At 45.6% G+C, this 12,040-nt stretch overlaps 1 protein-coding gene across 1 annotated transcript in view; it reads right to left on the bottom strand.

The window, feature by feature from the left end:
• TMEM108 (transmembrane protein 108) overlaps positions 1-12,040 on the bottom strand; it is a 40,570-nt gene that overhangs the window by 11,654 nt on the left and 16,876 nt on the right. The window contains exon 2 of the mRNA XM_066629172.1: positions 8,491-9,600. Within this exon, the coding sequence (XP_066485269.1) occupies positions 8,491-9,600 (1,110 nt within the window). The remainder of the gene's footprint in view (positions 1-8,490; positions 9,601-12,040) is intronic.

Genomic DNA, 12,040 nt, shown 5'->3' with positions numbered 1-12,040 from the left:
CTTGTTCATTTGATCCCACCTGGTGTCTACCAAGAGCACCATGTTCCCTCCTCCCCTTTCTTTCAATGGAAAGAACAGTCACATTTTAAATCTCCCTTCAAGGAGATATACAGCCATCATGTCCCTGGAATTGGATGAGCAAATGGAGAAAATTATTCTCAGTGTGAATGTTTTTTTTTAAAAAAAAGACATCAGGGCAAGGAGCGGAATATCCACAGAGATATCCAGATAATGTAAGGATAGCTGTAGAAGAGTTAGAGCACAATCCTATGCATGTCGACTCAGAAGTAAGTCCCATAATAGTCAATTGGGCTTACTCCCATGAATGTGAGGATAGGATTGCAGCCTCAGTGGAATGGGAACTCCAGCTCAGCCTACTGGCATTCTGAGTACTCACAGTTGGTCATGTTGCTAGTTCCCATATCTGGGGAGAGGGAGGGAGCACAAAATTTATTTAACAGAATATTCTACTTTACAATCCAAGATGATGAGAAGCCATAACTCAGTGGTAGAGCACATTGCTCACAAAGTGAATGTCCCAGGTCCAAATCTCTGGCACCTTCAGGTAGGAAAGAGATAAATTCCTGTCTGGAACACTGGAAAGCTGCTGCCAGTCAGTGACAACAATACTGAGCTAGATGGCCCAAAGGCCTGACTCAGCGTAAGGCAGCTTCCTCCCTTACCATGCTGAGAAGACTTTCACAAAGCATTTGTGACTGTCCTAGCATGAAGGAACATCTCCTTTGCTGGGCTCACCCCAGTGTTCAGTGCTGGTGGCAAACTTGGGCTCTAATCCATTTGACAAGCACAGGTTGTCCTTTCAAGCTGTTGTGGTGCAGTCAGAGATTCAACCACACTCCCAGATGCTCCTGTACAGGATTGGCCCATCTGTGAAACGAACAACACAGCTCGTGTTGAGTGGCAGGTAGAGCAGCTCCCTTTGGGTGCCCTTCATCCTGGGTTTGCCATTGCCTCTCTCCAGCCTGCTGCAGATGGAGCCAACGTAAGAAGAGCCCTGCTGGATCAGCCCAAAGGTCCATTTAGTCCAGTTTCCTATATCTCACAGTAGCCCAGCAGATGCCTCAGGGAGCACACAAGTCAACAAGATACCTGTATCCTTTTACCACTTCTTTGCACCTGGCATTTAGAGATAGCCTCTTACTAAAACCAGGAAGTTACATACACCCATCATGACTTGTATCCTTTTCCTCCATGATACTGTCCAATCCCCTTTTAAAGACATCTAGGCCAGGTGCCATCCATTATCACATCCTGTGGCAAGGGGTTCCACAGATAAATTCCACAGCCACATTAATCCACTTCCTGCTTGCCTTTATCATCTGCCTCCCTACCCACTGACCTCGCTCCTTCCTCATGCAATCAATTTATGTTTAAACAAGAGACAATTCAAGAAATGGGTGAGATGAGTGTGTAGGGAAGCAGACTGTCACTGCCCATACCCAGAAAACACACATACAGACTATAAATGCAGCCCTATTTACTCACCTTGCTCCTTCCTTGCAGTGTCATTAAACAAGACAGAAAATGCAGGGCACACTGCAAATTTGCAGCATGACCAGCACTTCCTGTTTTGTCAAAAAGGATGATGCAGGAAGAAGTAAGTGACTATGGGTCCAATCCTATCCAACCTGCTACTGCCGATGCAGCTGCAATGCAGCCCTATGGTAAGAGAACACCCTTACCTTGTGAAGGCCTCTGTGAGTGCCTCCTCAATGCAGGACATAGTGCTGGAAAGTTGGATAGGATTAGGCCCTGTTTTTCCTTCTTTCTGGGTTAGAGGGTGTAGCGCAGGGGTGCTCACACTTTTTTGGCTCGAGAGCTACTTTGAAACCCAGCAAGGCCTGGAGATCTACCAGAGTTTTTTTTACAATGTTCGCGCCATCATAACATATAACATTTATGTTTACAATGTATGTTGGTGTACCTTGAGCCTCACTGAGTATAACAGGACTTACTCCTGACTAGACATGCCTAGGATTAGGCTGTGAGGCTGCAATCCTAGCCACACTTACCTGAGAGTAAGCCCCATTGAGTACAATGGGCCTTACTCCTGGCGTTTCCTCCCAGAGGCACCTGAAGGAGGGGTTCGGCACTCTGTGATCTACTCATTTTGCCTCGCGATCTACTGGTAGATAGCGATCCACCTATTGAGCACCCCTGGTGTAGCGGCATCAGGAAGCAGATCCAATTGAACTGACCCTGCTCAAGGTCACCCAGGAAGCTTCATAGCTGAGAGGGGATTCGAATCTGGATCTGGATCTTCCAGGTTGATATCAAACCCCTGAAGCACTACACCAGGGATTTTCAACCTTTTTCATTGAACAGCACACTGACAAGGCATCAAAATTGTCAAGGCACACCATCAGGTTTTTGACAGCAAGGCACACCATGCTGCCAGTGGGGGCCTCACATCCCTATTAGCCCTACTAATAAATGACCTTCCCTCAAATTCCTGTGGCACACCTGTGGACCACTCACGGCACACCAGTGTGCCATGGCACAGTGGTTGAAAATGGCTGCACTACACCATCCTGGCTCTCATATGTTTCAGCTGCTGTTCCATTATAGAAGAAGTTCTTTCAGTGCCGGGACATTCTGATGTGAACCAACCTCTTGATTTTAAAAATCAAACATTAAGGCAAGTAACAAACATGCGTCACATTGCATCATGGAAAGACACAGATTGTGTTCCTGTTTGCCCTGCGTCCTGAAGGTGGCAGCAGTCGCCCGACACTAGGCAGTGTATCTGTTCAGTGCTCTGCTGCAGAGAGATCATACCAGCTGCTTGGTTTCGCTGATATAAAGCTGCACACTTTGTGAGAAAAAGAAAACTGCATTCCCTGGTGGCAAAGCGGAACAAGTGAGTTGCAACTCCATTTGTCCATCAAGGAAAGCGAGTTGTTTATTTTGCATTATTATGACAAGAAAAGTGACGTGTCGGGCTGGATGTTTATATATCAAATTTAGTGCATAATGTATGCCTTTCAACTGGAGAGGTGATGATGATGATGGGAGAGCAGGGCAGAACATAAGGAGAGTCCGGGAACAATTACACTATGATTGTGATCATCATATTTGTATCCTGACCTGGCACCATGCGGGATACCAGTCTTGTACAGCATTCAGCTGTCAGCATTATAAGTGGGAAGGCAGGGTTTCACTCTTGAGAAAGAGTGCGTAAGCTTTTCTGGGCAATAGAAAATAGGACAGCTCAGTGGTTGACTTGAGGAATACGTATCACAGTGACGTCTCTCTAACTAACTGGAGTCAGAAAGTCGCTTTTGGGAGAGCTGGTATTGTGGGAATACCATTGACTATAATATACACATGGATGTCTTTTGTCCCACTGCATGAGCAACAAGGACAGACTGTAATTCATTGGGAGAGCATGGGCTTTGCATTTAGAAGGTTGCAGCATCAATCGTTTGCACCTCCAGGGCAGGCTGGTTAGTCAGTACTGTTACCTGGAATGCTGGGCAATGCCAACCAAGATGGGCCAGTGGGCTGCCTCAGGAAAGATAAAATTCCTATATGTTCAAGCAGGTTTTCAAGCACTGAAACACCAATGAACTGAAGCTGGGATCCAAAGATTGTGCCTTGGACTCACAAGGGCCTAGTACTAACCCAATGGAATTATCGACTCTGCTCCCTCCGCTTTTGAAAGCTTGACCCTGTGCCACATTCACAAACTGTGTAAGTGAAAAAGCCCTTTGGAAGCAGCAGCACCATAATTCCTGCAGTGCTGTTGTTGTCCCCCTCCCCACCCATGCAAACACTTAGTGGGTTCCCAACTCCCCTGTAGGAACCACTGGTCTACATTGGGAACCACTGGTCTACATTGTGACTAATAGCAGCACTGCAGAATTTCAGACAGAGTCTTACCCAGCTTTACCCAAAGATACCAGCAACTCAACCAGAGACCTTCTCCATGCAAAAACAGTGCTCCTTCTCTATGTCTTGGCCCCTTCCCCCAATTCCATTTAGTGCCTAGCTCACAAAAGCAAAGCTTAAATCCTTTTAGTTGTTCACATTGCAAGGGCAGTCTAAGAATGGTTATTCATATCTGCCACTCAAGCCCAAGCTGACTTCATTTTTCCAAACCACTCTGCTTTTGGCACTGCACTCAGACAGCTTTTTAAATGATTCAGCACAGGGAAAGGGAAATAAAAAATTGTACATTTCACCCAGGCTACCACCTGTTTGTAGTTTGCTACTATCAGCAATTCCTATTATTAAAAAAAAGAGTGAGCTATATCTGCTTTGTCAGTCCCATGGAATGAGAAAAAATGACTACAGATGATTGCCTCAATCCAGCAATTTGTTGTAAGTGTGGCTGAAGAGCTCTGATGTGAAAAGGAGCTCCAGATCAGACAGGACTTTTACTGAACCTGCTCTAAGATGTGAAGTGTAGCTGCTCAAAGTAGTTGGCACGCTCACAGTTCTTTGTTAGAACAGGCAGTTAGTTCTTCCCCATCCGAGCTTGATGGATGCTCATGTGAATGCTCTGAATACAAAGGAGTCTCCTCCTATGTTAATTAAGCAATAGGCTGAGCTGGTTCAGACAAAACTTGTCATATCCACAAGATGGCTCCTGGCATACATACATTTGCAAAAGTGGTCATAATTCATACAATGCGCTTGTGGTCGACTCTTCCACGAATGGAGGCTGGCCGGCCTCATGGATTGTTCTTGTCTTGGGGAGTAATTCACAAGGAAGTCACATGGATGCCCCACTCTGGTAAAACCTTTAGATGTGCAACATGCATGGAACTCTCTCCAGGAACTTGTGGCATTATGATCAAATTCTATCATGATAAATGTTTTTATGGAAGAAAGGACTTAAAATCTGGTCCTTGTTAGGCAGACCTCCAGCAAAGGCCTATGCAAGTCTACTTAAATGTAAGTCCCATTGTGTTCAATGGGGCTTACTCCCAAGAGAGTAAGATTGCAGCCTTAGGGTCATATCATATCTTCTCAGCTTCCTAAAATAATCCTTCCTGTGCAAGAGTTATGGGCAGTTTGCTGGAGATGACTACATCCGCCCATATCTACAGATTAACTTATCCGCCATTTTCTGCCCTCCATGCATCCATTACTTATCTATTTTCTTTTACTATGGTGTCGAACATTCCTGGCTCCTCCTTTATTGCCCATTATAGAATGCTAGAAGACGAATACAAGAAGCAGTCAACTAGAACAGTCAGAATGCAAGCAGGAAGCTTCTTGTTAGTGTTCTCTTTGGACCCAATCCTATCCAACTTCCCCGTGCTGATGCAGCCATGCCAATGGGGCATGTACTGCATCCTGTAATGGAGGAGCAATCAAGGAGGCCTCCTCTAGATAAGGGAACATTTGTTCCCTTACCTTGGGGTTGCATTGTGGTTGCAGTAGCACTGAAACATTGGCTCCTTTCTCCAGAATTCTGGGCAGTTGCTTCTCACGTTCCTCTTCTAGCATTCTATAACAGGCTGCAAAGGAAGATACAGTTTCATCTCATACATTTCATCTGTGGTTTCACTATCTGCCCTGGGGGCCTAGGAACATATCCCCTGTGGATAAGGGGGATGCCTGTATGTGTCTGGTTTGAAAGATGACCCTCCTCTAGAAAGTCTCCCTGGGAGGAGCATTTTGTCCTGTTTAACAGAATACTTTCCCAGGCTCACCAGGCGCAGACTTATTAATATTTTTAAAAATTGGTCTGGCATTTCATTTTAGCCACTGCATTCAATTCCACGTTCTACCACCAGAGAAACTGAAGAAGTGCATTTTCATATGCCCCAGAATGAGCTCTTTCAAACGGCACCTATCAAACCAGTAATCACTTTGTGGTATAAATAAAAAACCTATATCTCTCACACCATCCCAAATTCTTGCCTTTCCCCCTCCCTCTGGCATTGCGCCTGCCTGTACGGTGGCTGCTGCTTTTTGGGGGGAGACCGTGAGAGCATTAATGTGCAACACTGATGGAAATACAATGGCTGGAACACTGGTAGCCTTCAAGTAGCAGATGCATGTGACAAGTAATACCTCCAGTGAAATATCAGAGGGAAAGCTAGGCCACCTTACAGTGTAACTGATCCGCAAAGAGCAATTTTTAAAATCACTTAATATGAATACATTTACCCTTCATGCTGCTTTTGCAACCATTTCACACTTTCTGGCTGCCCCCATTTCTGCGTTATAGACTTAAGTTTTGAAAAGGGCAGATCAAAGTTCTGATCCCACATACTTGAATTATTGACCACTATCTCACATAAACTTGTGACATTGTAAGTTCAGTCATCTCGACAGACCAGGTCTGCAGAGCAGTCGCCATAAGCACTTTTCCATTTTTTTTTTTTTTGACCACACATCCTAGGTTGTAACCAGGCTGGGAACAGGATGCAATCTCTAATTGCTGTTCTGCTGCAGCATATTGCAGATGGATGCAGAAGTCCCAGTAGATTTTTCCAGAATTGTCAGGCTAATCATCTTGGTGCTGGAGACTTGAAATTTCAGTACTCCAGTATCTCTGCAACCAAATCCTTTAATCTCCCTTGATGGACAAACACTGGCCTTAATTAACTCCATTGAAGTAATATCCATCAGAAGAACAGCAAATTAATTATACCTGACAGTGTTTGTAGGACCACCAGGAAAAACTAATTCAACCAGTGTTCTTTTCCCCTTATTAGAACAGGAGATAGATGGAGACTCAAGAGTATGATGATACTGATGGTGGGAACAGAGGCGATGACATACTGGAAATCAGAGGGTGGATGAAGAAAGAATTATCCCCAGTTGCAGACCTGGCCCCTGTGCCACCCTGCAGCACAGGACTGCAATATGCCGCCCCCCCCCCAACACACTGTCCCTCAGAGGAGACTTACCCAGCTGTACAGAACCTTGCACAACGTTCCGGAGCTCTCCAAAATCCTTCCGAGGGTTCTGGAGAACTGTTTAAGGTGCTGCAGAGCCTTCAGAATGCTTTCAAAGAGCCCAGGGATGCAGTGCAGGGCTTCACCGGCCCAAAGAATAGCTCTGGAGGGTAGGCAGAGGTGGCAACGTGGTGGTACTGCCCGAACAAAGCCCACAGGCGTAGCACCTGAGGTTTTTGCCCCCCCCACCCTTCCCTGAACCACCACTGATTATCCTCTTGCAGGCTATTAAAGGATTTTCCAGATTGGTGATGGTTTCTGGAGGCAAAATACTGCAGAAGGCTAGTGATATAGTGATGCGACTCTTCTAAGGCATCTCTCTCTCTCTCTCGAGTTCTACAGTTGCCTGATCATATCCCTGATCATCCCCACACTTATAGTAATGTAATCAAAATGGGAATGTAGTCAAAATGGGATCACCCATAAAGAAGATGAAAGTTTCTAGGTATTCACTGAACTCCAGAGGTTTGAAATTTACAAAAGACAGCCAAAGGGGCAAAAAAGCCCCAAAATGCTTTGCTTCCAGGGTAGCCCAACAGTTGATTGGATCAGAAAGGCATCACTTCCTGCTGGGTGGAGGGTACTTACATTTCACTGTCAATGTTTTCACCAGCAAGATTTTGAACTGCACTTTACGGTTGACTTTGTGAAACGACATGTATAGTTTGTAGACAGAGAGAGGAAACAAAATGCAACAATTTGAACAAAGAGAAATGCACGCATGTGTGCACACATACCCCGGGGGGGGGGGTAAGGCTGCTTCTTTACTATTCCCACCCAGTCCCTGCAACCTTACAGTGTGATCCACAGCACGCTTACTCTGAAGTAAACCTTAGTGAATCCGGAGGGACGCACAGGAGGATGTGCATATTGCAACATTTTGTTGTAAGATTCTCTTGGTATCCCAGGAATCAAAAGAATCATATCCCAGGTATGATCAGGTTGAAAAGAGACAATGGTGCACCCGACAGTGTTGTCACAGTGATGTCACATGAGCCCTTTCAGACTTCAATGAGCTTAGTAAGGAACACATATGTAGGGGAAACACTGCAGCAGTTTAGGTCATAAGTAGGCTTTTCTCTATGCATGTTCTCTTCTCAAGGGATTCATATATGAAAAGGGCTGTGGGCCAATCCAATACAGGGGCTCTGACAATCATGTAACTACGGTCCCCCATAGCCAAACTCTTGCATTTGCTCATCTCTCAATTATAGTTTCCCTTCAAATTCCAGAAGCATTGCACTTGCAAAGCTACTTTGACAGTCCCTTCGAGGACAAAAAGTGGCATATGTTTTCCCTACATAAAAATAAAGAAAGAAATGCTGCAGAAGAGGGCACCAAATCACCTGCAAAACAGTATCAGCACTGGAAAACCCAATAATATGAAAATACACTTGGGTGTGAGTTACCTGAGCTCATAAAAACAAATAAAACCTCTAGCTTTAAGTGTGCAGGTGCCTGGACAGGATTTCTCCCAGCTCTGACAGTTACCCTGATCATGCGTATCTAACATAACTTATCGCAGGAAGGCAAAAAGAGACAGTCAACTTACAGCACGAGGATATAGGTACGCTGATGGCCAAAATGATCCATGCTATATCCACTTTGCTGAGACAAATGGTCGCCCTGTGTTGGGGCTTGTCCCCCTCTGTGACATGAGAAATGTTCCCTGGGTGGCCAGGCTTCCGGGTCCCAGCAGGTACTAGTCTGTTTAGGAAATTTCCCGTGGCTGTGGAAGTGGAACTTGGCAGCCACGTGGAGGGTTCCGTGGAGAGTGTGCTGCTTGGGAAGTTGGCATCATCCCCAGAGGGATGCATCGTACTAGATGTTCCATTAGGATTTCCCGTTACGTGTAATGGAACACCAGTGTCCACACCTGGTTGGTTAGAATGACCTAGCGCTGATGCTGTTGTCGCAGTCCCAGGGCTGGCAAAAAATGGTATCTGGTCTGTACTCTGCCTTGAGGCTACCCATGAGTTGTTTTTGCCCGGAATATCCCATATGCCATAGTGTGGAGGTTTAAAAGGCACTGTCACTATTTCAGGAGCAGTTGATGGGCCGGTGACTGAGGTTGTGATATCCATTTCCTGCGTGACCTGTTCCAATGAACTCCCCTTCACAGCTGTGTTAAGGCTTTCCAAGGTTTCGCTGTGGAGAGAAGTGACTGTTGTACTGACCAGCACAGTGCTATGATCATTGCTGTGACTTGAAGGCTGAGGCTGCAATGGCTGGCTTGGAGACCAGTTCCTCAAGGTGGGAGGAGAATGCAGCTCTGTCTTTAGATAAGGGTCTGCAAATTCTGTGAAGCCGCCTTTGACAATCTGAAATACGTTCCCCTTTGGGCGAGTCTTTCCAGAAAACAAAGCGCTCTGGTTGTATAAGTGATACGGTTCCTTGATGCCAACAAGATGGCTGCTGGTTGGTGTCTCCTGGTCCATCGCAGGAGAAAATGTCGTGACTGAACTTGTGAGACGAAAGCTTGCAAGAGTAGCTGTGGTTGAAAGTTTAGACATGCGGCGGCCTTTCTGTTGAGGTGTCGTCCCCATAGCTGAGATAGTGTTGATGCTGTCTGTCAGGAGGCCCAGAGGTGATGCCAAGCTGGGAGGCGGTGCCTGAACAGCAAACGCTACTTCTTCTGTCAGTGCCAAGATCAGTAGAATACCTTAAGGAAGACAAATAAGAGAGGCTGATGTGAAAATAAAGACATGCAAAATGGGAAGCTTTTCATAAAAGGACAGGTTTGGTAAAAGGCTGAAGGCCACATAGGCCAACCCTCTGCCTTGAGGAAGGATCATTTGTACACAAAGCTGTACATTCCTCATTGGTGGTACTCAAAAAAAGTAAATCTTGACCTAGCACAATTGAAACCAAGGAGGCAAGTTAGTCATGCCTACTGAAGTTCCATTCAATTCAAGAGGACCTGGAAGGATGGACTTCCTTTGCATACAACCCATGTATCTGTGTGTTCAGATTCACATAGAGAACCTAGTGCAGAAGAGGTGACACAACCCAGTTCTATGGAGGACTGGGCTGTTGCTCAGAACCTATTACAACTGTGGACACCATTTCCACTGTCACAATATGGCTGCTGATGAGGCACGCTGAGGTAAATACAAGGCAATACATTTAGTTAAAACACATCCTCACAGCTCAAGTCCATGTGTCCTGCACAGCTCTGGAAAGCAAAAGGCATATATGAACCACACAATCAAGCAACTGAGAAAATTCCTTCCCATGTGGCAACCATTTCAGCTTGAAAGCCCAGCACATCTGATGAACCTCCTCCAACTAAAAGTTTCATTAGCTCAGTGGCACAAGTCCAACCCAAACCAAAATGACATCTCCAACTGCTGCTATCACTGAGACTTCTGAGGAGGATAAAAGTATCTGAAAAATCGGAGACAAAAAATGCGCTTCTTGTTATTGAGTGGCCAGAATCGTACAGTATCTTTTTGCCAGTAAGGACATTGGACGCTTGCAGGCAGCTACTGCAGAGCTCTTTGGCTGCGTTATCTCAAGGTCCTTTTTGGACACATCTCTCTTCAGATCACTGGTCTAATCCCGCCTGCTCTGCAGTTATGAGAGCTGAGGGTGTCAGCTGTCCAACTCTGTCTCACAGAAGCTTTAAACTTGTGCCTCAGAGGATGTTCAGATCTTGCCTACATTATCTAAAGTGAAGGGTTTTTTAGCCCCATACACCCAAAGATATAGGGGGGGGGGGAAAGCTGAGAATTGCACAAGATCATCCAAATACTTTTATCAGGAAGTATTGTTTACACCTAAATCCCAATTATGGTGGCTTCTAGGCAGTCACAGCACCAGAGGAAAAAATACTTGAGGACGCAAAGACAAATGGACAAAACAGATCCTGAGGGTGTGAGTCCTTTGCATGTTTTAAACCTTAAGTAGAAAGATCTTTGTGTTCCACGTCAATGCACATCAAATCACTGATCTTAGAAGGGAATAAACTATTTCAAAAAGATTGATGGTAAGCAACAGGATTGGGGTTTGCATTCTGCGACGGACTTCTGCTGGCTGAGTTGGGCAGTGAAGGGCAGTTCAGGTTTCTGTGGGCACATTTTCAAACCTGCGCACATTCATGGTGCTGCCTTTGCTTCTAGAATCCAACGTTTTAGAAGTGCTTCATCTGCCAGCAGCCCTGTATGAAAAGTCTTTGCTCAGTGTCAGATCAGATCTGGTAGACTTCCTTCCTTCCTGAGCTTAGAGCCACAAAATAGGAGCTAACATAACCAGGTGGCACTGATTAGAGCAGAGATTTTCAACCTTTTTCATCTCGCGGCACACTGGCAAGGCACTAAAATGGTCAAGGCACACTATCAGCTTTTTGATCATTGACAAGGCACAATGTGCTGTCAATGGGGGCTCTCCTCCCCCAATGACCCTATTGATAAATGACCCTCTCCTAAATTCCCACAAGCACACCTGGGGACCATTTGCGGCACACTAGTGTGCCATGCCACAGTGGTTGAAAATGGCTGGATTAGAGAGCAATAGCTCTTTAAACGCAAGAGAGACTTCAAGGTTCTTCCTATAAGCTTAAAAACCTGGAGGTTAAACCTGTGGCGGCCATGTTTGGTTGGTGTTCATGAATCTGCCCTTATATAAAACTGAAGGCCTGTGTCCAATGTGTGTGTGTGTGGATGAGGAGAGCTGAACCCTCACTTCTGGTTCATTACCCAAACCCCCATCTTCTCCAAACAGGTTCCGAAACCAGCATTGATCTGGGCCAAAACAGATATATCCAGGATGATGGAAACAAGGGAGATAAGGCAAGGGACGGTCACATTCTCCTTTGATGTTAAAATCAGACATCCCCCTTCCCTTTCTTTATACAAGAATGCGGCAGACAGGTGAGCAACAGAAGTGACTGATGCCATCATGTCTAAATTATCCCATTGGCAGTGGTTCCCAATCTTCTTGGTGCCATAACTGGGCCCAGGTCAGGTCATGACCCACTGCACATGGGGGGTGTGACCCAATAAAGAAGGGTCATGATCCACAGTTTGGGAAACCCTGCCAATTTAGATAAGACATTTGTTTTGTACAGCACTAACAAAAAACCTGGCCGATGTAGAAACTCT

Source organism: Tiliqua scincoides, chromosome 5 (assembly GCF_035046505.1).
Source record: "Tiliqua scincoides isolate rTilSci1 chromosome 5, rTilSci1.hap2, whole genome shotgun sequence".
Classification (NCBI taxonomy): domain Eukaryota; kingdom Metazoa; phylum Chordata; class Lepidosauria; order Squamata; family Scincidae; genus Tiliqua; species Tiliqua scincoides.
This window is presented reverse-complemented; position numbering and strand designations above follow the sequence as displayed.